General features: G+C 51.3%; 3 protein-coding genes across 3 annotated transcripts in view; all 3 read right to left on the reverse strand.

The window, feature by feature from the left end:
* Nucleotides 1-3: 3 nt before the first annotated feature.
* Nucleotides 4-11640, reverse strand: adnpb (activity-dependent neuroprotector homeobox b; the record flags this gene model as incomplete). The annotated part of the gene is made up of 4 exons (XM_056589672.1): nucleotides 10983-11640; nucleotides 4765-4884; nucleotides 2570-2662; nucleotides 4-2298 (listed from the first exon to the last, which is right to left on the reverse strand). Coding segments are annotated over exons 2-4 (2496 nt in total), but the record flags the coding sequence as incomplete, so codon positions are not given.
* Nucleotides 11641-12608: 968 nt separating this feature from the next.
* dpm1 (dolichyl-phosphate mannosyltransferase subunit 1, catalytic) lies at nucleotides 12609-16174 on the reverse strand. Its single transcript, XM_056601690.1, has 9 exons — nucleotides 16007-16174; nucleotides 15671-15770; nucleotides 15550-15583; nucleotides 15177-15253; nucleotides 14871-14896; nucleotides 14538-14633; nucleotides 14208-14276; nucleotides 13664-13778; nucleotides 12609-13281 (listed from the first exon to the last, which is right to left on the reverse strand). The coding sequence occupies exons 1-9, from the start codon at nucleotides 16132-16134 to the stop codon at nucleotides 13177-13179; spliced, it is 750 nt and encodes a 249-aa protein (XP_056457665.1). The 5' UTR covers nucleotides 16135-16174; the 3' UTR covers nucleotides 12609-13176.
* Nucleotides 16175-16463: 289 nt separating this feature from the next.
* LOC130386457 (collagen alpha-1(XX) chain) overlaps nucleotides 16464-25000 on the reverse strand; it is a 44027-nt gene continuing 35490 nt past the window's right edge. The window contains exons 28-42 of the mRNA XM_056595395.1: nucleotides 24253-24411; nucleotides 23555-23632; nucleotides 22935-23021; nucleotides 22772-22825; nucleotides 22157-22252; nucleotides 21634-21687; nucleotides 21358-21411; nucleotides 20779-20832; nucleotides 20597-20668; nucleotides 20460-20495; nucleotides 19907-19973; nucleotides 18994-19182; nucleotides 18566-18643; nucleotides 17953-18114; nucleotides 16464-17700 (exon numbers count right to left, since the gene is read on the reverse strand). Coding sequence (XP_056451370.1) covers nucleotides 17675-17700; nucleotides 17953-18114; nucleotides 18566-18643; nucleotides 18994-19182; nucleotides 19907-19973; nucleotides 20460-20495; nucleotides 20597-20668; nucleotides 20779-20832; nucleotides 21358-21411; nucleotides 21634-21687; nucleotides 22157-22252; nucleotides 22772-22825; nucleotides 22935-23021; nucleotides 23555-23632; nucleotides 24253-24411 — 1266 coding nt within the window. The 3' untranslated portion in view covers nucleotides 16464-17674. The remainder of the gene's footprint in view (nucleotides 17701-17952; nucleotides 18115-18565; nucleotides 18644-18993; nucleotides 19183-19906; nucleotides 19974-20459; nucleotides 20496-20596; nucleotides 20669-20778; nucleotides 20833-21357; nucleotides 21412-21633; nucleotides 21688-22156; nucleotides 22253-22771; nucleotides 22826-22934; nucleotides 23022-23554; nucleotides 23633-24252; nucleotides 24412-25000) is intronic.

Raw genomic sequence — 25000 nt, forward strand, 5'->3', positions numbered from 1 at the left:
AAAGTGGCTGGCGATGTCCGACTTCCAGAGCCACAGGCCGGCCGCCAGCTTCTCCACCTCGCGGCGCGTGGGGTAGGGCTGCTGGTTGAAGTACTGCGTGAGGAAGCCCTTCCGCGACTCGTACGACTCGTCCTCGTGGCCCTTGGGGTCGAGGGCCAGCACCACCGGCTCGTCCGGGTTCTCCACGAAGGTGCCCGGCGGGTGCGCCCTCTTCCCGGGCGGCCCGGGTCTCCTCCGCTTGGGCTCCGGGGGTGCGTCGGCGGCCGCGGCGGCGCCCTCCACGCCCTCGAAGCCGGCCCGCTTCAGGGCGTTGGTCTGGGCCTGCGTGACGCGGGCCGAGGGCGAGGGCCGGCTGTCCTGGCCGTTGGGGGTCTTGCCCACGCCGCGGCAGTGCACCAGGTGCAGGGTGATGGTGGAGGCCGTCATGTTGCTGGTGTACACGCCCAGGCAGTGGATGCACTTGTAGGTCAGCTTCTTCTCCACGGGGTGCACCGTCTGGATCACCTGGTGCCGCTCCCGCAGGTGGTGCGCCAGGGCGTCCGAGATGGGGCCCTTGAGGATGGAGAAGCAGAGCGGGCACAGCGTCTTGCCCACGTCCCTCTTGTAGGGCACGGCGGCCTGGCTGGCGTTCTTGGGCGTGGCGCCGTCGGCGGCCTCCGGGGGCGCCTTGGGGGGTGTCTGTGGCGTGGAGCGCTTGCTGGGCGTCAGGGAGGTGGCGGAGGCGGAGGCGGCGGCGGGGCCGGCGGTGGCGGCGGCGGCCGTGGCGTTGTTCTGGGCGTGGAAGGCCACCGACTCCTCCGGCGCGTCCTTCATGTTGTAGGTGGTCACGATCAGCTGCACGTTCTTGGGGTTCCCCTGCTGCAGGGTCAGGTCGAAGGTCAGCGGAGAGTCAGTGCGGGCGACGAAGGGCTCGTTGGGGTGCGAGTTGCGCATGTGCGCCACCATCTTCTCCACGTCGTTGAAGGTGGCCCGGCAGTGCGGGCAGGAGAGGCCGTGGATCAGCATGTGGTTGAGCAGCGTGTCGCTGGGCAGGTAGCGGTTGCAGTACAGACACTTGCTGGTGAAGTTGTGGATCTTCATGATGTAGTTGGCCACGGCGGGCACCTTCTCCGCCTTGTGCTCCTTCTCAAAGTGCAGGCTGTACACGTTCTCCGGGAACAGCTCGTTGCAGATGGTGCAGATCTTCCACTTCTGCGTGTACGAGTTGCCCAGCACCGAGGAGCCGCCCTTCTTGCCCGCCACCGAGGCCACGGTGGTGGCCGCCGCCTGCACGCGCGCCCCCAGCGGGTTGGCCTTCAGCGACGCGCTCACCAGGCTCCGCATGTTGCCCCCCGTGAGCAGCTGCTTGGCCGCCTGCGACTGCTGCGGCACCGACACCTGGGCGTTCCCGGGCAGCGTGATCCGCACCTGCTGCCCGCCCACCGAGAACGACTGCGTGGCGCCCGCCTTCAGCCCCAGCGTGTTCTGCTTCAGCCCGGCCAGCAGCCCGTGGGCGCCGGGCTTGGACGGGATGACGATGCGGCCCGCGTGCTGCGAGCCCATGGGCCGCGTGGTGGCCATGACGGCGCCCTTGGGCCCCATGCCGATGATGGTCTTGTCGCCGATGGTCTTGGGCATCATGTTGAGGCTGGGTTTGGGCCGCGGCACCACCACGTTGGTGTGGCCGATCATGGCCGTCACCTGGTAGCCGATGCGCTCGTGGTCCTCGATGACGTGCTGCACCAGCGCCTCGTACGTGCGCGGCACGAACAGGCACTTCTTGCAGTGGATCTGGTTGCTGTTGCTGGCGTGTTGGGCGTTGGCGTGGGCGTGGCCGGCCACGGCCCCTGAGGTAGTGCCGTTCTGCGTGGCGGCGGCGGCGGCGGCGGCGGCTGGCTTGTCGCCCGGCTTGGCGAGGTAGGGCTGCGCCACGTGCTGGAAGTGCTCGCGGTAGATGTGCTTGCGCACCACGTTGTACAGGGGGTCCCGGTACGTGCACTTCTTGCAGTAGTACACGGCCTGCTCCACGCCGCCGTCCGCCGTGCGCCGCACCGCGCCGTCCTTCGTCATCATCAGGCCGCCGGCGCCGGCTCCCGTCCCCATGGCGCCGGGCCGGGGGGGGTTGGCGGGCATGTGGAACAGCTTGATGTGGAACTCCAGGGTCTTCTTGTTGCCGTTGTAGGTGCAGTAGGGGCAGTTGAGCAGGATGCGGCTCTCGAAGTCCTCGCTGTGGACGTTGCGGAAGTGGCTCTTGTAGGCCGAGAAGTACTTGGAGGAGAAGGGGCAGCCGGAGCAGCAGAAGGGCTTTGAGCGGTACTCCTGTGGGGGGGGGACCAGGCAGAGAGAGAGAGAGAGAGAGGGGGGGGGGTCATACACTGGCTTTGTGTTGTGATCGACTGAATGACTAAACGGCCACGCACGTCGAACCAGTTCTTAGCGTGATGCGCGTCTTCTGACCTGATCGACATGTTGATTTTTTTTGTGTGTCGCTGTTAGCGTGCTGACGAGGTTCTAAGCGTGACCGCAGTGCAAATAACGATCGGGAAAACGTGTACGCGTGTGTGATGCTCGCAGGTATACCTACATTTACCTGCACTTTGTTGTGGGACGGCTCCCACATGCACACGTCGTCCCAGTTGGTGTGCTTAATGTAGATGTCAGGGGGGGTGTAGTCCTTGTAGTCCTGACGGGACAAACAAACAGGAGGATCATCAGTACCACTGCCTATTAGCAGACACTAGTACCCAGAGAGACTTCCAGTGGATTCAGACACATTAAGGGGAGGTCTGGGGTCATCTTGCTCTAAGATGCCTACAGGCAGACTTGTATAGAATTATATTGATGACCTATTCATTTTGAACTCTTGGTTCTAATTCGGAGTACACATTTGAAGGGGGTGATTGTTCTCCCCCGGGTTAGGGTAGATAAAAGCAGCTCAATACCATGTAAATAATGTTACATAAGAGCAGAAAAGATGACCTAGGCTTAAGAGAGGAGAAAGACTGAGGATTTACCGTTCCCTATAACCATCATCGATAAAAGTTAACTGCTGCACCACATTAAACCCTGTTTATCATCATTTTATTCCCATTTTTTATTTTCCGTGTCTTTCGGAAAAACCTGGCCAAGAGCAGTGTGTACACAGGGATTAAAACCTCTAAATAATGAGCAGGCAGCAGCCAATGCATTAAGGTCGACCAGCCCCCCCGGGTGAGATGAGAAGGCTGCATGTACAGTGGAAACATCCTGGAGGTGAACGGACCAACACCTGGATGGCGTCCACCTGAGGCGCCATCCAGGTAGCATCACATGTGTTCAGGTAGAGCACCTACGCACTGGATGACTGCCCTGTGTCTAAAGCCCAGCCGAGCGCCATAAGTGGGGTGAACCGGGGACTCTGTACACAGCAGCTAACCTGCGACCGCTGCATGTGTCGCAGGCCGGGCCTGGAACGTTTGTTTGACTGATATTCCTACGGACGCTGGAACCAACCAACAATAGACAACAACAATGGACATTTTATTTATTTATATTTATTTATATCTGTATTTTTGCACATCCATCTGCACTGTTTTTATGTATGTTTTATGCTGCTACTGGATACTTGAATTTCCCTCGGGATTAATAAAGTATATATCTATCTATCTAACCGCCGTTTCGTTTCACTCACAATCCCTACAACCCGCTCCCCGGCTACGGTACCGTCGCCATAGTAACACAATTAGCTCCATGGCAACGGAACCAGCTCCATGATAACAGAACCGTCACACCTACGACAGAACGCGCTCCGTGGCAACAGAACCCCGTCCGCAGCAACGGACCCGTCACCATAGTAACAGGGCCAGCTCCATAGCAACAGAACCAGTTGACGGAACGGAACTGTCACAAAGGCCGAACACGCTCTGTAGCAACAGAAACGTTGCCCTAGTAACAGAACCGACTCCATAGCAACCCATTTGGAACCGTAGTAACAGACAGTGTTTCGGACACGCTGGCTGCCTTTAAGTGACTTAATGCTTGGATTGATTGATTGCTTGTTTAAGTGTTTTGACCTCAGACACAACAGGGGGACCCAATCAGAGCCTGACCACTGTTTAGTGAGCACTCGAACGGATGTGTAGGGCCTCCCCGGTGAACCAACTACAGGCCATTCGAGGAACTACAAGCTAATCTCTACCGTGATCCACCTATAGGCCCTCAGAGGAACTACAAGCTAGTCTCTGCCGTGATCCACCTACAGGCCCTCAGAGGAACTACATGCTAGTCTCTACCATAATCCACCTACAGGCCGTCCGAGGAACTACATGCCAGTCTCTACTGTGAACCAACTACAGGCCAGTATAGGAACTACATGCTAGTCTCTACTGTGAATCACCTATAGGCCGTCAGTGGAACTACATGCCATTCTCTACTGTGAACCAACTACAGGCCAGTATAGGAACTACATGCTAGTCTCTACCGTGAACCACCTACAGGCCAGTATAGGAACTACATGCTAGTCTCTACCGTGACCCACCTACAGGCCGTTAGAGTAACTACATGCTAATCACTCCAAACACTAGTCTCTCCACACACTAGTCTCTCCACACACTAGTCTCTCCACACTCTAGTCTCTCCACACACTAGTCTCTCCACACACTAGTCTCTCCACACACTAGTCTCTCCACACACTAGTCTCTCCACACACTAGTCTCTTCCCCCTGACCTGCCCAATCCGACCGTCTGTCTGTCTGTCTGTCCCCCACCAGGGACGTGGCTGTGTTGCGTCACCCCGGTGGGTCTTACCTCCAGGTGGTCCCTGCAGAACTCCAGCCCGATGTCTCCCAGGACCCTCTTGACATTCTTGCGAGCTTTGCGCAGGCTGCCCAGGTTGTTGACAGGCAGCTGGAACATCCTGACGCACACCTGGACACAGACAGACACAGAGGGGGGTCAGACGAGGGTGACGGCAGTCGCATCGTTCATACAGCAGCACACCAGACTACAGCACTACATTCGTGTCCCCCTCTGAAACCTCCTGATACACCAGCATACACATGGATGTACTAGGGACGCGTCGCTGAGGACTTCAGGGAGGTCGGTACCAGGGTCCCGCCCACTACAAGGTGTACTGGGGGACGTTTTTAGTTGACCAAAATGAAAGGCAATTTTGATAACGTTCACCTGTGGCCACTCCAAGCACTTTTAAAACTAGGGCTTTACCTTCACCCATTCACACACACAGTCATTCACCCAGTCACAAACCCAGTCACAAACCCAGTCGCCCAGTCTTACACCGATGGCGACGTCAGTTATGCAAGGCAACAGCCAGCTGGTTGGGAGCAGCAAGGGCCAGCCACCCAGCTCGGAGGATCAGGGGCTCGAACTACCAACCTGCTCTACCTGCCGGGCGAATGCCGCCCTCGCACGTTGAGCGCCAAGCCACCCCGCTAGTGTTACTATTGAGTTAATGGTACGCTGCACAGCCGAGGGTCAGAAGACACACCAGACTGGTTTCAAGTGATGGACCTGTTCGCTGTACTCCAATAAGGTACACCCGTTTCTCTTAGTTCAGAATGTGGCGAGCAAAGTAGTGCTAGACTTAAGGTCATGAACCTCCCATCTTGGCTCTACAAATCCATAGATCCAAGATGGTTTGAGAAGGACATCTGAGAACATGCACCCTAACCCTAACACTGTCTAAACCCTACCTTCTCCTGAATGACCCGTCTCTGTACAGTCTATCCCCTACCTGCTGCCTAATGACCAGTCTCTGTACTGTCTAACCCGTATCTGCTCCTAGATGACCGGTTATTGTAATGTCTAACCCCTGCCTGCTGCTTAATGACCCGTCTCTGTATTCACCGTCTAACCCCTAACTGCTCCTTAATGACCCACCTCTGTAATCAATGTCTAACCCCTAACTGCTCCTTAAAGACCCGTCTCTGTATTCACTGTCTAACCCCTACCTGCTCCTCAATGACCCGTCTCTGTATTCACTGTCTAACCCCTAACTGCTCCTCAATGACCCGTCTCTGTATTCACTGTCTAACCCCTACCTGCTCCTCAATGACCCGTCTCTGTATTCACTGTCTAACCCCTACCTGCTCCTCAATGACCTGTCTCTGTATTCACTGTCTAACCCCTACCTGCTCCTCAATGACCCGTCTCTGTATTCACTGTCTAACCCCTACCTGCTCCTCAATGACCTGTCTCTGTATTCACTGTCTAACCCCTACCTGCTCCTCAATGACCTGTCTCTGTATTCACCGTCTAACCCCTACCTGCTCCTCAATGACCTGTCTCTGTATTCACTGTCTTAACCCCTACCTGCTCCTCAATGACCTGTCTCTGTATTCACTGTCTAACCCCTACCTGCTCCTCAATGACCTGTCTCTGTATTCACTGTCTAACCCCTACCTGCTCCTCAATGACCCGTCTCTGTATTCACTGTCTAACCCCTACCTGCTCCTCAATGACCTGTCTCTGTATTCACCGTCTAACCCCTACCTGCTCCTCAATGACCTGTCTCTGTATTCACTGTCTTAACCCCTACCTGCTCCTCAATGACCTGTCTCTGTATTCACCGTCTAACCCCTACCTGCTCCTCAATGACCTGTCTCTGTATTCACTGTCTAACCCCTACCTGCTCCTCAATGACCCGTCTCTGTATTCACTGTCTAACCCCTACCTGCTCCTCAATGACCTGTCTCTGTATTCACCGTCTAACCCCTACCTGCTCCTCAATGACCTGTCTCTGTATTCACCGTCTAACCCCTACCTGCTCCTCAATGACCCGTCTCTGTATTCACCGTCTAACCCCTACCTGCTCCGCAATGACCTGTCTCTGTATTCACCGTCTAACCCCTGCCTGCTCCTCAATGACCTGTCTCTGTATTCACCGCCTAACCCCTGCCTGCCTCTTTAAGGGTCTTGCGAGGGGGGTTATTGCAGGAAGAGAACCGAGGGTCCATGAGTGAGCTGGATAGAGGAGTGCCAGTCTGACGGTGGTGTTGGACTACAGTCAGACAACCTCAGCGTTATCTAAAAGATTTGAGTGGAGGAAGGTTGAGGCTAATGACGATGGGGAAATGTCCTGCACGAGACTTCAGAGTGAGACTTGCCCCTTGAGCGAGACTTGGTTAGACACTAGAACAACCAGACAGAATCAAGCGAAAGGTCAAAGATAAAGTTGTGTTTCCTAACTGATCTGTTCCATAATGTTATCAGACGTATATAATAAGCCTGTCTTGATGGGGCGCCATTGCCCCAAACAGATACAGGGCCGCACATCTCATAGCTGATATTGGAATAATGTCAAAAACTGTCCATAAACACAATCGTTGTTTAGACCAAAAAAAACTCTGGTTGGAAAAACCTGAAGTTATCCTTTAAGGGCCTGCTCCGTTTTCACTGTCCAACCCCTACTTTCTCCTGACGAGCCGTCCCTGTGTCCATTGTCCAACCCCAACCTGCTCCTTAATGACCCGTCTCTGTACTGTCTAACCCGTATCTGCTCCTTATTGACCCGTCTCTGTAGTCAATGTGTAACCACAACATGCTCCTTAATGAACAACCTCTGTAGTCACTGTCTAACCCCGAATAATCGATCTGCTCCTGAATAACCTGTCTCTGTACTGTCCAAGCTGCTCCTTAATGAAGCGTCTCTGTACCGTCTAACCCCTACCTGCTCCTTTATGACCCGTCTGTGTACTGTCCAAGTTCAACCCCAACCTGCTCCTTAATGACCCATCTATGTAGCCACTGTCTAACCCGTACCTGCCCCTTAATGACCCGTCTCCGTGTTCAGCTCGAAACCATTTGGATAAAACCCAGGTTTAATTGGCTAAAATTTATTCAAAGTGCGTGCCACTTGGCACCTGACCACAGCAGCTCAGAAGGCAGAGACGAGACAGCTGTTGTCTGCCATATGTGGCAACAAGTGTGTCCCCAACATCTGCTGGTGGCAGTTACATCTGGACTAGGGAGGGAGAGCTGTTTGTTGTCGTCAGCGGAGACGGAAGGGGTCAACGCACAGGAAGGGACGGGGGTTCGACTTCATCATATCACCGTGTCTGACCAGCGATGGCTGAGGGGAGAGCTGAGGGTGTAAGGTTGAGTGTCCAGTGTCCACCAGTGTGATGATGGATGTATGACTGATAGATCAGCCCACCCAGTGCCCTCAACCTATAGTACTTTTACGAAGCTCAATCTCTTTGTGTCCTCACGCTAGATTACCAGACGGAAAATAGCACTAATTGGCCCATTTGGCCCGGATTGGTCGACAGACCCAATTAATGATTTCAAACATAAACTCATGGCAGGTCAAAGGTCAAAAATGAACGTCGACCCCCCAAACACGGCGGTAACAACAAACAGTGCACCACTATTTAGGTTCCCAGGCCAGACTTCCCCTCTGGAGACCATGAGAAGCCAGCCCAGATTAATAACTACACCATGGGGTTACTATACTAGCTAGTCCACGAGACAGCCGTCTTCTGACGACGTCCCTTCTGCCTGTCTGTCTGACTGACTTCCTATCCGTCTGTCTGTCTGTCGGGCACACAGACAAACAGGAAGGAGTGGGTGGGTGGATGAGTAAAGAGAGCGCGAGCGAAACCCTCCCTTCCTCCCTCCCTCACTCCCTCACTGCGGCCTATTCCCCCCATAGTCTGTAGATGGCGCTAGCGAGTACAGCAGCCTCCATTATGTAAGCTCCTCTGGCCTTGCAGAGCACTCACAGAATGGCGCCTCCTATTGAGGCAGTAGAGGCCTCGACAATACGTACGCAGAGCTGGGGGGGGGGGGGGGGGGGGAAGAGAGAGAGAGAGAGAGAGAGCGAGAGAGCGAGAGCGAGAGAGCGAGAGCGAGAGAGCGAGAGAGGTTGGGAGAGCGAAGGGAGGGAGTGGAGGGAGGGGGAGGGGAGAGGAGGGAGGGGGGATGAGGGAGGGAGGGGGATGGGAGGACAGCGAGAGAGAGAGACTGGTTGACAGAGAGCAGGGAGGGAGGGCGAGGGTGAGAAGGGGGAGGAGAGCAAGAGAGAGACGGGTTGAGAGTGAGACTGGTTGAGGGAGGGAAGGGGAGAGGGAGGGGAGGGAGAGAGACTGGTTGAGAGAGAAACTGGTTGAGGGAGGGAGGGGGAGAGTGAGGAGAGCGAGAGAGACAGAGAGAGACGGGTTTAAAGCAGGGAGGGAGGGAGGGAGGGAGGGGGTGTGAGAGGAAGGGAGGGTGAGAGTGGAGGGGGGAGGGGGGGTTGAAAGGAAAGCAGAGGACGAGAGGAGTGAGAGAAGGCGAGGGAAAGGGAGGGGGTGGAGAGTAGGGGGGGGGGAGGGGAGGGAGAGACAGATGCATGGAGGAGAAGAGAGGGCGGGTGAGAGAGGGAGAGAGAGCAGAGGGGGAAGGGAGGCAATCAGAGGGAGGGGGAGAGGAGGGAAAGGGTGAGGGGGTGGGGTGAGGAGGAAAGGAGACGAAGGGGGAGGGGGAGGGTGTGAGTGAGCAGGCAGGAGAGGGAGAGAGGGAGGGAGGGAGGGGGAGATAGAGAGGAAGGGAGAGCGCGAGAGCAAGCATGAGGGGAAGGGAGGGAGGGAGAGAGAGCAAGCATGAGGGGAAGGGAGGGAGGGAGGGAGGGATTGAGAGTGAGCATGAGGGGAAGGGGGGAGGGAGAGAGCGAGAGCAAGCATGAGTGGAAGGGAGGGAGGGAGAGCGAGAGCAAGCATGAGGGGGAGGGAGGGAAGGAGAGTGCGAGAGCAAGGGAGGGAGGGAGTGTGAGGGAGGGAGGGAGCTAGGGAAGGAGAGTGTGAGTAGGAATAAAGGGAGGGAGAGTAGGAAGGAATAGGCCTGAGAGAAGCTTGTTCTTTTACCTTTACAGCGACCAGGCCACAGTTTGTACGCGCCTTACCTCCACGAGAACACGACTACCTGAGCACTGCACCCTGGCATGTTGACAACCCACTGTTTTGGGGTGAAGACCAGGGCTGCTGGTATCAATATAGCCCGTTTATGTCCCCATTGTATACACAGCTTCTCGGACGGGCTACCTCTGTTCAGCCTGGGGCGTTCCAATTAATCCTCAATACACAGCGGGGTTAGGCTAGGTGTGTCAATTGACGACACACCTGTCACGGTTTAACACAACAGGGGTGCGTCTTGTGTGTGTTTGTGTGTGTTGGGTGTGTGTTGGGGGGGAGAGGTCCAGTACTGGACCTAAACCGCTGACATCACGGTTCACCCCAAATGTATTTGCATACAGCATCAGGTGTGAGCTGCCTGATCACTACACTGTCACCTGTGCACGCGCATGGAGTTTAAATACACACTGGACCGGATCGTGACCGCGCGTCGTTTGTTTATTTAAGGGGAACACACGCAGACCGACAAGTCCGTCTCACCCGGGCCGGGGTCGTCCGGGAAAATGAATGAAAGACCTGTACTACAACTGTTTTATACTCACGTATACACGCACAACTACATTGGAAAACAATCCATGACAGCCCCAATAGTCAGCCTTTCGATATAACACGTTATAAAGACTACAGGTCAAGTGGTCCGTGGTCAGCCCATAAGGCCGACGGGAAAACCAGACCACGGTCAGCCTGGTTCTGGAAGTGAGCCAATACCAATCTGTCAATACGCGGATCGATAGGTGTGATCAGGAGCCACTGCTTCTGACAAAGAGGAGCAGAGGTAGCGCGCTAAGTTAGCTTGCTAAGCTAACTCCTACCACCAGAGACGTGGGGGACAGGCTGCTATTGTGTGTTTATCCCGTGATGGTGTCGTTAAAGCGGACAGCAGAGGTCCGGGTGGCGTTGTGGCCCGCCCGGGGGTTAGACCCCGACCACACCGGGACCCGGCACAACTTATCCGGACTAACAAGTCCCTTAACTTGGACTAGGTGGAGCTAACTGAACTAGCGACCCGGACCGGTAGGGAACACTAGCCCCGTGGCTAACACTACCACTCAAGACAGCTGTAAACATGAATAATATCGATATTAATAATCCTACAGAACTATAAGGATACTCCACCTGCTTGGAGGTCCAACTCGACTCAGGTCCGGCTGTTGTTCAGTCCTTCCTCCAGAACAGCGGAGAGGGTAAATAATCAACCCGGACTTTCGTGTCCTATCCCCGGCTACGTGAAGACGGAGCCACCGCCGACCTGAGCTCCTCTCCTCCGCCGCCTTTCCTATCTCCTCTCTCGGGTTATTCTCCTTCTTCTGGACGCTCAAACCATGCCCAGGTCGTCCAGTATCCGCTGTCCCTTGTCGGCTGGTTGTGGGCAGGGGTTTCTTCCAGTGATTAGAAAACAACTAAACTCGCTCCGCGGTGGACGTGTGGAGCGGGGCTGTGGTAGTGTGAGCGCTGCTGGCTGATCCGTCCCCCATTCTCTCCCTCCTCCCGACAGACAATACAGAAGCGACCAGCCTGGAAACCACCAGCTCCAAGCTCCAAAATGGCGCAAATAAAGTGCGGAAGTGACGTATTTTAATTAACATAACAATCTAATTCGTCAGATACTCGTGATTGTTTCCCGTCGTGAAACTTAATTGGGAATTTTCCTAAATTCAACATTGAAGTTATTCTCCGAATTTACGAATTATTTCGTCCAAAGAAAATCCGTGGTGCCGTATACCGTGCTGGATCCAAGCGGGTAAACAAGCCTATGTTGTAGTACCAACGGTTTTCCAATGGTTGGCGTCCTTTTCTTGTGACTGAGCGCATGCGCCGCATAACGACATCTGGCGCCCTCCCATCGGATGGATACACTGCCTCCGCACTCACGCGGGGCCTCAGCACTTCACACGTCGGAGGGGTATCTGGGCTGAGCGGCCTGTAGGTGGCGCTGCAGTGGTCCTGTGTGACGTGCTGATAAGCCGACCGGGACTACCTTCTGAACTGCTGCTTGGGGCATGGGAGGCCGTAAGAACACGAGTTTACACTGCCGTTGCAGGTTTATTTGTGTTTGTGTGTGTGTTTAGTGCCGTGTGTGTGTGTGTGTGTGTGTGTGTGTGTGTAACGCTCACACACACACACACACACACACACACACACACACACACACACACACACACACACACACACACACACACAGGTGAATAGTGTGTGAGGGCACTAGTTAAATTAGTTCTTAGGGGTGTTTGTGTGAGAAGAGGGTGGAGTGTGTGTGTTTTTGTGTGTGTGTTTGTGTGAACAGATGCTAAAAGTGACCTAAGTCTAAAGAATTACCTCTTTTTATTTGAGAAGCTCCAGCTGTTCATCCACTAACTAGGACAGCTCACAGAGAGCAATTAGAAATTAGCATTTTATCATTTAGCAGACACTTATCTAAGTGGATTAAGTCCTCTAGGAGCAGGTAGGGGTCAGGGGTCATCTTAAGTTTAGCCCTACTACTGGGGGGGGGGGGGGGAGTCAAAGCTTTGGGTTTGGAGTGGGACACTCACCATCAGACTATCCGGCTCCCCAGCGAGAATTCCTACTCCTGGATTATCAACTATAGTATTAATATCCTGTGCCGACATTAGCTAAGAGTCAAGGCCACCTCTATAGGCTGATTGACCCACTCAACCTCCACCCCCCCCCTCATAGTTATCACACGCCCCTCAACCTGAACTGGTGAACAGGAGGACGGCAATACAGAGACCCCATCCGCTAGGAAACAACACAGCCCATAAACCAAAAGCAAGAGAGGCGTAAGAAACTTGAGTTTATTAACGTCTCTGTACACACAGCGTCGGTGACAGCGGGACCCTGACTGGCTCCGGAGCTGGGGTCAGACCCGCAACCTCTCCGAGCCCAGCTCAGATTGTCTGCTGCGTTTGGAGAAAAACAATACATAGAATCGTATTCTAATTTAAATGTACAATCCAGTACATTCACAGGCGGTCCCTGTAACCCTTACATGTCACACGCACACGGTTTATTAACGTCTGTACACACAGCGGTCCCTGTAACCCCTTACATGTCTCAAACACACACACACACACACAGTCCCCGTTACCACGGTGACCACTGCGGCAGGACAGTGCTCGGGTCTCACTATCGGGCAGGAAACTAAGAACCGTCTCGACCGCTGCCCCCCAACCAGCACCAACACAGGGGTTCCCCATCCTGGCGCGCTTCTTGTATGGGTTACGCTATACACATGAATGTGTTTCCCACATTTCTACGAACACAGATCTATAGAGCCGCAGAGGACAGAGTGTGGACAGCGGGGGGGCGGTCAGGTGGTCGCGAACAGGGTGAGCAGGCCTTTCAGGAACGACACGATTTCATTGCCCCCCAGCTTGGACTCTCCGTACACCCGGTCCACGAAGGAGATGGGCACCTGGGGATTGAGAACATTGACCAGAGGTCAGAGCACCCGTGAATACCAGCCAGTCAATAAGCAGCTTCTAATCGCACCTCTGCATCAGTGCAGTTGAGCTGACTGGAACCTGGTTTTGTACTGTCCTATTAGGACCTACGATAGTTTAATGGTGTGTGTGTGTGTGTGTGTGTGTGTGTGTGTGTGTGTGTGTGTGTGTGTGTGTGTGTGTGTGTGTGTGTGTGTGTGTGTGTGTGTGTGTGTGTGTGTGTGTGTGTGTGTGTGTGTGTGTGTGTGTGTGTGCACGCAGTTTCTTGTGGTTTTTACTACTTTTATTATGGATGGTTATGATTATGGCTAATAATAAGTTATTGATATGATATTAGAGATATGATCTGCTGACCTCTCCAATGGAGTAGTCGAGCTGCCGGGCGCGGATGATCATCTCCATCTGGAAGACGTAACCCTTGGAGACGCAGCGTTCGATCAAACCCTCCAGAACCTTCCTCTTGTACAGCCTGGGACACACACACACCAGGAATGAACACACGAACACACACGAACACACACGAACACACACACACACACACACACACACACACACACACACACACACACACACACACACACACACACACACACACACACACACACACACACACACCAGGACTAAACAAACACACACACACGTCAGGAACAAACACACCACACACATTCACCGGACTAAACATACACACAACCACACACACACATGCGCAGGACTTAACACACACACTTCTGCCCTAAAGCCTGCGTCTAACAGCATAGTGGCATAAAAACAGCACAATAATAGCAATGTATAATGTGTCTTACTCTTCACACACGTAAAGAGCTTGCAGTGCCCCTAGTGGCCAAACAACACATAGGCGGGCAGTGGATTCCGTGCACTGGACCCCTGCCCCACCCACCTGAAGCTGCCGGTCAGGTCGGACGCCCCTGGTCTCAACAGAACCTGGGTCACGAAGTTGGCTCCTCGGCTGAGATAGAGTAGACACGTCATACAAGATTAAAACTTATTAAAACTTATTTATAGTGAAAGTGCGACTACAGAGGGACTAATATTAGCTGAAAGGATCTTGTTCTAGATATGTCAAACGCAGCACCATTGGTTGATGCAACCGTGATTTAAGGGTCGTATATTTCTTCTTGTAGTGCTTTTCTGTGCTTGTTCATGTCAGTTGAAATCGGAATTAGGCTTATATAATAAGAGGGGTAGGAAAAAGTCCATATTTGGTCACCTGATGAGCTTCCTGCGAAGATCCCAGCCATAAACGCCCCCATCGCCTTGGTAACGAGTCCCCGAAACCAGGTCGTAGTCCCCCTCCTTCTGCTTCCTGTTCACACACACACACACACACACACACACACACACACACACACACACACACACACACACACACACACACACACACACACACACACACACACACACACACACACACACACACACACACACCAGCATTAGCTTTAGCTCAGGTTAGCTCAGGATGACATAACCTATATTATATATATGGTACATGCTATAATCCAACATGAGGACTGACAGTAAAGGAGAAGGGAGAGAGACTTACTCTATGAACTCTGGGATGAATTTAGGCTGAAAGCAAATAGGAAAAACAGCCATCAAATCCCATATCAAAACCCACTATACAGAGCAAAGATTCAACTGTTTAGAGAAAAAAATGATATTATTCTATACTATACTTCTCTTTATACCATGCAGTTCAGTAATATTGTACTGGTCTAGTACACAGAAATAATACAAAGTTAACATCCAAACTTTCTCCAGTAGTGTTGGGAAAGAGGCAGTGAGACCAACAGGTCCGACTCCCGAACGCACTAGCTCGGTGTTTTAAACCCAGTGCAGGTCTACTCACATGATGGGAAAGATCAGCGTCCATGATGAAGATGAAGCTCCCCGTGGCGTGTTTGATGCCGTGGATGTAGGCAGTGCCTTTAAAAGGAGCGTAAACACAGACAGCGATGGTGAGGTGGCCGTACAGACGTAAACACGACCTGGACGTTAGTGATGATATTGTTAACTTGCTTTAAGTTTGGACGGTTCTTAGTCTAACTTGTATGCTGCTTTGGATAAAGTGTCTGCCACACATGTAATTGTTTCAAAGTGAGGACCTCTCTCTTGATGGTTCTACTGAGTTTTTACTCTCAAATAGGAAGAGTTAGAAAATCTGTACAGTTTTATTAGGGACAACTACTCTGTATCCACTGAAATTTAGAATCAGCACTCACCCAAGCCTAGTTTCTTCGCCCTGGGCCTCAGAAGCTGAAAGCAAAGAGTAAACAAGACTTCACCTCAGCCAAACATATTTTAAAAGAAGTACACAATGTTGGTTTCATAAATTCGACTCACAATCTTGTCCTCTCCATAGATCTTCTGCAACTGCTCCGCAACCTCCAGTGTTCCGTCTGGGCTTCCGTCGTCGATGACTATAATCTCGTAATCATAACCACTGCAAACCCAAATAACCCGATCAGGTACACGTCGCCCTGACACCAGGCACGAAGGAGGTGTATTTCATTCAGATCTTCAGGTTGAGGCTCGACACACGGACTTTAGCAGCTAATTAAGACATTTGTTGCTCTTCAGAGCTGAACGGTGTAAGGACAGCTCATCAATCGGCTCCGGATCCTCAGCTGACCAGCACATCAACACAGTCTGACACTAAACCTCCTGAGGCCTGCTCACCTTTCCCCGAAGTACTTCACCAGCAGCCACACGATGAGGGGCAGGTTCTCCCGTTCGTTGTACGTGGGTAACAAGACAGAGTATTTCTCCCCATCGCCCCGGCTCCGTGTTGACGTTCTGCTGGCCATGGTGCTGCTGCCGCGGTGCCGCCGTGTGACGCTGAGGCCGGGGACGTCGTGAGTAGCGACGCCACTTCCGGCTCACCCATTTCAAAGTAAAAGACCAGCATCAGGCGCATCAAAGAATGGATGTCATTTACGAACAAGCATCAAAGCCATAGCTATTTCAAACCTATTGTATTTGGTTTATGTTTCACAAAGTCGATAAAAGAAAATAAATATAATGCAAAGTCGCTATATTAAGGCCATTGACCAATTTGCTTGGTTGACCTTGGGCAACTAGGCTTATCACAATTAGTAAGATTACATAAAGTATTCAGAAGTAGTTTTGTGTGAACAAAAAATGTTTAGACAACCTTTTATTATTGCTTTGATACATGAAGACTATACCATGGTGGAAACTGTCTAGTAAACCCCAATAGCTTTGATTAATACAATTGATTTTGGATAAGAATATGTTTTTATTGTACCTAACTTAACTTAAATTATTTGAATATATGATGGGATACAGCTCAATCTTAAATATACACTAATGGAAACAATCTTTCGATGTCAAATAAGCCAAAAATAGAAATAGGTCCAAATAACCTTATAACAAGTGATTTTAATAAAGCAGTCCAGAAATGTAAACATAGATTATCAAGATAATAACACATAGAAATAGCAACAGATAATGAAATTATCGGGGAACGTTAACACAATATACAAATTCATCATACACATACTACAGGCATTATCACAGTTTCATTTATGTCAAAGAAAACATACTTTTTATGAAAGAACAAGGAGCACACAGGCTAGTTTAAAGGAAATATAAGAGTACATCTTATATAAAGGAATATCTACTTAATGTGAAAGTATACAAACTTCTACACTAATAAAAGAACACACACTTTATATAAAAGTATACCTCTTTATATGAGGAACAAATACTTTGTACATGACACAAAATAGCATGTACATAACATAGTATTTATATAAAATAGCACTTTTGATATAAAATTATATTTACTTTATATGAAACATATCTCTTATATAAAAGAGCATGTAGTATATATATAATAATATGCACTTTTCATTTTCAGTGTTGAGGCAGTGAGGTTAGAGAAAGGAATGTAGTTAGGGAGTTGAACTCTTTACTTTGGTACATGTTACAGTGCATGTCTATATTTCTATATATATATATATATATTTATATCAACATCATCAGAGATAAATACAAAATATAGAACATTTCAGTGCGAAGATGGTTTACTCTCATACAAGTGAAACTCATTCACAATTTGAAAAAACTCAGAATGTTTGCTCAGTGATAGAAAATAATAAAACTGCTGTCCTCCGTTTAATGCGGGAGGTCTACGATTATTTTAGATAGGCCTGTTTTTCGGTCACAGGTCCAACGTCTTCTTCTGCGGTGCTTTTATCAGCGGCTCCGGCCCTGGCCCCCACACCCCCCCCAGCGGAACCTTCGAAGCCTCCACCGGAGGGACCCTTACGGGGGCTGCACCTTCCTGTTGTGGTCGCGGCGGTGGCAATAGCTTCTTGCTGCTCAGGGCTGGTATCCATAATAGGGGTCTGAGAAGAGACAAGCAAATGAGAAAAAGAGATTCACAACGTCCACGAATAAACAAAAATAATATATATACGTTAATAGTCAGATATGAAAATAGTCTCATCTCAAATCTCATTCTACAATATTTATATTCATGAATATCATTATGAGTACAATAATCGAATGTTATTATTATGAATCATAAGGTACCAGAGATCATTGAACGTCAAACGTACCAATCCATAATGTCTAACAATGTGGTGAAGTGTTCCTACCGGCTTGCTGTACGTTGCCCTGGCAACCGTTGGCACTGTCACACACCCCGGGGGGGCCCACCTCTCCGGGCTGGCCAGAGGCCCCTAGGATACCTGGGGGCCCCAGCTTACCATCCTCCCCCCGGGGCCCGGGGGCTCCCAGCTTAGATTCACCTGCTGAACCTATACACACACACACACACACACACACACACACACACACACACACACACACACACACACAGTACACACGCAAACGCACACACATTCACACACACACACACACACACACACACACACACACACACACACACACACACACACACACACACACACACACACACACACACACACACACACACACACACACACACGCAGGCAAGCACACACCCGCACAGTACACAAAAATACACACGCACACACACACAGACACACACACAGTAGACACACGCAAACAACACACGCACACATGTACTCAGTAACTCCGATTTTTTTTTTTATAAAAGCTAAAACATGTTTATAATCTCTGCATTACAGAAAATCAATTAATTCATAATTTGTCATTTAGCATAAGGTTATCCTTGCGGACGTTGGGGATCGAACAGGCGAGCCCCTGGCCGCTGCGCGTGGTTACCTGCATGTCCTGCGATCCCCGGGGGGCCCTGCTCGTTGGCCCCTGGGGATCCCTTCTCCCCGCTCACACCCCGCCTCCCTGGAGGAGAGATCACACCGCACTGGTCAGCTCACCTGTCACTCATCACCTGTACCACTGGTGGTACGTGTGGGTACTGCAGATGGGACGGCCACGGCCAGATGGCCTAGTGTGAGTGCACCCTAAGGTGTCTTCAGGTCCCTTCAGTTCAATGGGTTTCGAACCCAGAACCTTTCTGCTGGAAGTCAAACCCCCTAGCCACTAGATTGTCCTGCTAGGATTGCCTGAAAGGTACTGATCTGGTATCAGGATCAATTAATTGATCAATGTGTATTCATCCTCTATCTCACTCTAACAGTGGATCAATAGACTCGGTCAGGGTAATCAATGTGTGTTGATCAATAACTTACCCTGTTCTCCGGGGTAGCCCGTCCTCCCCGGCATCCCTCTGGGGCCGATGCGGCCCTGGTTGCCTCGGGGTCCCGGGGACCCGACCCCGCCCGGTATCCCTGGCTCCCCGGGGGGGCCCTCAGGCTCCGCTATAGGGGCCGGCTTACGGCTCACCTCATTCAGGAACAGGTCCAGCTTCATAACCTCCTCTGGAGAGCACAGACACAGCGTGAGGTAGAGTTAGATAGTAATGTAGAGTTACACAGAGTTACATAGTAATAGAGAGTTACATAGAGTTACATAGTAATAAAGAGTTACATAGAGTGATATAGTAATATAGAGTTACAAAGAGTGATATAGTAATATAGAGTTACAAAGAGTGATATAGTAATATAGAGTTACATAGAGTGATATAGTAATATAGAGTTACATAGTAATATAGAGTTACATAGAGTGATATAGTAATATAGAGTCACATAGAGTGATATAGTAATATAGAGTTAAAAAGAGTGATATAGTAATATAGAGTTACATAGAGTGATATAGTAATATAGAGTTACATAGAGTGATATAGTACTATAGAGTTACATAGAGTGATATAGTAATATAGTTACATAGGGTAATATAGTAATATAGAGTTACAAAGAGTGATATAGTAATATAGAGTTACATAGAGTAATATAATAATACAGAGTTACAAAGAGTGATATAGTAATATAGAGTTACAAAGAGTGATATAGTAATATAGAGTTACATAGAGTTAGATACAGAGGTAAGTAGAGTTAGAATCAGAGTTAAATTTAGTTAGATACAGAGGCCGACCAACAGACAGAAAGACAGGCAGACAGACAGACAGACAGACAGACAGAAGGAAATACCGGTAGTCACCAGGAGACAGACAGACAGACAGACAGACAAGCCGGCAGATCTTACTATGCACTAGCTGTTCACAGGCTTGTGTAACCAGCTGGTAGATCATGGCCATAGACTGTGGTTCCCCCTGGTCTCACAGAAGCAACACTTCTGTTACATTGTGTCATATACTTCTGTTCCATTGTGTCATATACTTATATCACGTTATATGATATACTTATATGTAAAAAGTACAGTATTATAAACTTCTTTATAAATCATATCGTATGGTATGCTTCTATTAAATACTAGTATATTATCTACTTCGACATAAAATACTAATAAATTATACACTTTTATATAAATAGTATATATCATATACTTCTATATAAATCATATTAAATGTGATATACTTCTATATAAATCATATTATATGATGTACTTCTATATAAATCATACTAAATATGATATACTTGATATGTCTAAACACTATTATAATCTATACTACTATATCAATACCGTTACACTGAATGATTCCTTCTATATAACACTGACGACAACAGCCCCATGCGCAGTACATGTCCCTGGAGGTCACAGTGGGAGCCCCTAGTAGGATGTGTAAAACGTGGCCCACCTTCTCCCCTCTCTCGCCCTTGTTTCCTGGAAGGCCCTGTGAGCGCCAGGAACAGAGCATGAGTCACGTAACCACCACACATTTAACCCACAGGAGACACACAATGGCTGCCGCGCAGTTTGTCCCTCTGCTCTTACCGTAGGCCCCACCAGCCCAAAGGGGCCCCTCCCCCCCGACTGGCCGGGGTGTCCGGGCATGCCCTGGGAACCCTGCGTACACAGAGAGGTCAGGAGGGTCAGTGGATCACAGAGCCATCAGGTCAGATGGTCCATCGCAGTATAGGATAGTTGGTGGATCAGGGACACGGATTGGTTCTCACCCGGGGCCCAGTGAGACCTGGAGCGCCGATGTTCCCCTCCAGACCTCTGATGCCCTAAAGAACCCAACCAGGGGACAGACAAGAGACAGACAAGAGACAGACAGGGGACAGACAGGGGACAGACAGGACACAGACAGGGGACAGACAGGGGACAGACAGGGGACAGACAGGGGACAGACAGGGGACAGACAGGGGACAGACAAGGGACAGAGAGGGGACAGACAGGAGACAGACAGGGGACAGACAGGAGACAGACAGGAGACAGACAGGGGACAGACAGGAGACAGACAGGGGACAGACAGGAGACAGACAGGGGACAGACAGGGGACAGACAGGAGACAGACAGGAGACAGACAGGGGACAGACAGGTGACAGAGAAGAGACAGACAGGGGACAGACAGAAGACAGACAAGGGACAGACAGGAGACAGACAGAAGACAGACAAGGGACAGACAAGGGACAGACACATGGACAGACAGCAGACAGACACATGGTACATATGACAGGTGTTACTGATGAGGTCTACTGGAAGTATAACCCTGATGGGGAACTGTGGAGGAGAGACAGAGAACCACTCACCCTGGGGCCTGGGGGCCCGATCTCTCCTTTAGCCCCCACAAGGCCAGGGGCCCCCTGAGGAGAGAGAGAGAGAGAGAGAGAGAGAGAGAGAGAGAGAGAGAGAGAGAGAGAGAGAGAGAGAGAGAGAGAGAGAGAGAGAGAGAGAGAGAGAGAGAGAGAGAGAGAGAGAGAGAGAGAGAGAGAGAGAGAGAGAACTTATTATAATTATTCATCTGAATGTTATTCCACTTATTTTATTACTATCTTCTTCTTCTGTTAATTCCATGCAGTGCTGACCTGATTTCCCGGCTTTCCTAAGTCTCCTTTTTCCCCGCGAGCGCCCGGAGGGCCCTGGACACAACAGGAAGTAGGGGAACAGGAAGTGAGACAACAGGAAGCGAAGGAGCAGGAAGTGAGACAACTGCTCTTTAAGACTCCTCTTAAAGATACAGCGTCAAACATCACAAACTTAAATACTGTTCAATGCAAATGTTAACAGGAGGAGGATGAGGGGGAGGAGGAGGAGGGAGGAGGAGGAGGAGGAGGAGGAGGAGGAGGTGAAGAGGAGGAGGAGGTGAAGGGGATAGGAGTTGAAGCGGAGGAGGAGGAGGAGGAGGAGGAGGAGGAGGAGGAGGAGGAGGAGGAGGAGGTTGAAGGGGATAGGAGTTGAAGCGGAGGAGGAGGAGGAGGAGGAGGAAGGGGAGGTGAGGGAGAGGAGTTGAAGAGGAGGAGGAGGAAGAGGAGGAGGTGAGGGAGAGGAGTTGAGGAGGAGGAGGAGGGGGAGGTGAGGGAAAGGAGTTGAGGAGGAGGAGGATCTCACCATCTTCCCCTGGGCAGGAGCTCCAGGGGGCCCTCTGTTTCCTAGAGGCCCCAGGCCCCCCTCAAACCCAGGCAGCCCTGGGGGGCCCACTTCCCCCTGTGGACACCACACACACACACACACACACACACACACACACACACACACACACACACACACACACACACACACACACACACACACACACAGTCAGACACTCATCACACTCTGCAGAACAGCCCAGAGCTTCAACAACAGGATGTTCTTCAGCATGGCCTTCTTCAAGATCATCTTCAACTGAAGAGCTTTGTTGAAGGGGATTTTCTAACATAAGGGAGTATTGCTCCATGCACACGTTGTGAAACATCTACAGCTCCAGAGAAACCCCCATAAAGTCTGTTGACATCATCGGTCTGGGATCTGAGCTCCCCTAAAGGGACCTGTGTCCTCACTGGTCCAGCCTCGCTGAGATCTTTTGGCTGAATGCCGCACACCGCAAGTTTTGAAAGCAGGGATGTAGAGATGTTATCTCTTTGTTTAGCAAACAGCCGAGCGTGATGGTTCCTCCTCATGACGCTGAAGAAATGGACGCCAAGCACTGCTAAAAGCCACTGTAAACATCTGATAATGTCTGACCTTTGAACCTTGATCCCCCTTCTCTCCTTTCTCCCCGCGGACGCCGGGCCTTCCCTGAAACCATCGAGCAAAACAAACAAGAGAACCGTCAGCTCAGGAACCAGAGACCACCTGATCAGTAATGAAGGTGTGGTCTGGGGGGGTCTGGGGGGGGGGGTCCTACCCTAGTCCCCCCGGGTCCCGGGGCGCCGGGGACGTCTGAGGAGCACATGCACGCGTACGCAGGAGGAGGGCAGCTCTCCTCGTCTCTCTGGAGGAGGAGGGGGAAGGGGAGGGAGGAAGGGGAGAGGGAGGGGAGGAGGGGGGGGGGGGGGGGGGGGGGGGGGGGGGGGGGAAGAGGGAGGAGGAGGAGGAGGAGGAGGAGGAGGAGGGGAGTGGAGAGGGAGGACAGGAGGTAGAGGAGGGGGAGAGGGAGGAGGAAGAGGGGGAGGCGAGGAGAGGGAAGAGGGAGAGGAGAGTGAGGGGAGGAGGAGGAGGAGGGGGAGAGAGAGGGGAGGAGGGGAGCAGGAGAGGGAGGAAGAGGAGGGAGAGGAGGAGAGGGAGGAGGAGGGAGAGGAGGAGAGGGAGGAGGAGGGAGGAGGGTAAGGAGGGATGGGACCCAAACACAAGTCATATGACCACAGGAACTGTTTAGGCAAACCCAAACATGACTTAACATGGAGCTGATTAGTTCGATGTGTATTTGTGGGAGTGTGTGTGGATGATGGCCGGGTTAAGCAGCCACAACTCTTACAATACAACCACAATGTGATGTATTGTCACGGTGTGATCCGGATGACTGACCAGGCCTGGCAGGTCACAGCAGGTGTCCTCTGAAGCCCAGGTGGTGTTGCAGACGATCTCAAAGGACTGGAGCTGGAACTACACACGGACACGCACGCACGCGCACGCACACACACACACACGCAACAAACACACACACGCACACACACACACACACACACACACACACACAACACAACACACACACACAGACACACGCACACACTCACAAACACACACGCACATGCAGACACAGACATACACACACACACACTTACACAACACACACAACACACAAACACACACATGAACACAACACACACATGAACACAACACACACACACACACAGACACACGCACACACACACACACACACACACACGCACACACGCACAACACACACACACACACACACACACACACACACACACACACACACACACACACACACACGTACACAACAGACACACACCCACACACATACATGTACACAACACGCAAACACACACACACACACACAGAATGAAACAATACAATAGAATGTATAATATAATAGAAAATCTGAATATAATAGATTAGAATAGCAGAAGAATAATAGAATATAAATGATATTGACACAGAAACCACTAGAGGTGCGTGGGGGTCAGTGGGGTACATTGGGGGTCAGTGGGGTACAGTGGGGTACAGTGGGGGTCCTGGGGTACAGTGGGGGTCCGTACCGGGACGGAGCCGCTGCGCGGGCCCCTAGTCTTGGTCAGCTTCCCCAGGGTCTCGAACCCGTCGCTGGGCAGGGGCCCCAGGGGGCGGGCTGCCCTCTCGCCCACCCGCTGGCAGTCCACCCACAGGGAGACGCTCACCTGGCTGACGGACAGGTGGACCTGCCAATGAGAGAGCAGGAGGAGGGGAGAGGTGAGCGCAGGCGTGGAGTCTCAGCACACAGATACGCTCTGAATGCACCGCTCAGTCCAAACACAGGCCTCTGCCCTCAGGGGTCATCGACCTGCGACCCCCACGGTCCTCCGTCCCGGTTCACACAGCACCAGGTGCACAACGTGGTGCGAGGGGTGAAGCAGAGAGAAGAGAGAGCGTCGTTACTTTAGGGGGCAAAGGTCAACCAGGGGAAGGAATGGGAACGAGTTCAGAAGAGTCAGGACGGACCTCAGAATGCAAAGTTTATTAGAGCAACAAAGTCAAAACGGCTTATCAATTTAGAGGGATGGAGACCAAATATCTCGTCCTATGAACTCAGAAAAAGGCACAGATCCCTTTCATCATCATCATCATCCTCCTTCTCGCCACCTCCCGCTATAATCATGCTCGCTCGCTGTGTCAGATATGATGTTGTCATTTCACCACCACCCTTCCTCCCTCCTCCTCCTCCTCCTCCTCCTCAGCCCTACCTTGTGGTAGCTGCCGTAGAATAGCTTGCGGACCTGCGGCTGGTCGAAGGTCAGCTCCTGGACCTCC

The sequence above is a fragment of the Gadus chalcogrammus genome, chromosome 1 (genome assembly GCF_026213295.1).
Source record: "Gadus chalcogrammus isolate NIFS_2021 chromosome 1, NIFS_Gcha_1.0, whole genome shotgun sequence".
Lineage (NCBI taxonomy): Eukaryota > Metazoa > Chordata > Actinopteri > Gadiformes > Gadidae > Gadus > Gadus chalcogrammus.